Raw genomic sequence first — 988 nt, forward strand, 5'->3', positions numbered from 1 at the left:
ATAAGGCTCTCTATTTGTCAAAAGGTGCCCATTTTTAAAAGGTACATTATGATCAAACATTATAAAAGCTGCATTAAGAGATCGAGATTTCTGGCAGCTTTCCTCTATCCTTACTCTACTAATATTCTAACTCTAAGCTGCTCATGTGTTTATACTGGAACAAAGGACGATACTCCTAATGAGCTTATTATCAGACAGTTTCAAGAATTCTTATATCCTCTTGATCAGGAAGATTATGTGAGCTTCTACACGGATGGTTCTAGATTTGACTTGGAGGACTATATCGGAACAGGTATCTACGCACCATCTCTGAACCTGGAGATTGCACATCGCCTACCATCTGGCACTTCGGTCTTCACAGCCGAAGCTTGGGCCCTTCTGATGACAATCAAGATCATATGCAACAGAAATATTTCTAAAGCTGTCATTTTTTCTGACTCTAGAAGTGTCTTGGATTCGCTTGCGTCTACTCGGTCTGATTTGGGCAACTACTTGATTTACGCCATTAAGTACCAGTTTTCTCAAGCTACTAGCAAAAATCTCAATATCAAGCTTGTATGGATACCTTCACACAAAGGCATTTCTGGCAATGAGAGAACTGACGAACTGGCCAAACTTGGGGCTGCCCGGGGGGACAGATGGGGTCGACCTGGATATCCCATATTCGGATTTATTATCCGAAGCTAGAAGCACAGCCGTCACACAATTCAAATCTCATCTGGACGAAGAGTTTAGAATTAAGGGACTACACTATGAACAATATTTCCGCTCGCAATCTCTCAAACCTTGGTTCAATAAACTCTCTCTTAACAGAGAAGAAATTGTACTTATTTATCGCATACGCTCAAACCATTACAATCTAAACTACACTCTATACAGGAAAAACATCGTAACATCTAAAGCCGTAATCACACTAGTGATTGGCGATTGTAATTGACGATTGAGGATTACTTTTCAACCAATCGGAGCAAAGAAATCGGTGACTTTC

General features: G+C 40.4%; 2 protein-coding genes across 2 annotated transcripts in view; both read left to right on the forward strand.

The window, feature by feature from the left end:
* Window positions 1–988, forward strand: part of Nup107 (nuclear pore complex protein Nup107) — an 8449-nt gene that overhangs the window by 633 nt on the left and 6828 nt on the right. The window lies entirely within an intron of this gene.
* LOC108768351 (ribonuclease H1) lies at window positions 49–687 on the forward strand. The gene has a single exon (XM_018518751.1). It carries the CDS (start codon window positions 49–51, stop codon window positions 685–687), a length of 639 nt encoding a protein of 212 aa, XP_018374253.1.

The sequence above is a fragment of the Trachymyrmex cornetzi genome, unplaced genomic scaffold (assembly GCF_001594075.2).
Source record: "Trachymyrmex cornetzi isolate Tcor2-1 unplaced genomic scaffold, Tcor1.1 scaffold788, whole genome shotgun sequence".
NCBI lineage: Eukaryota > Metazoa > Arthropoda > Insecta > Hymenoptera > Formicidae > Trachymyrmex > Trachymyrmex cornetzi.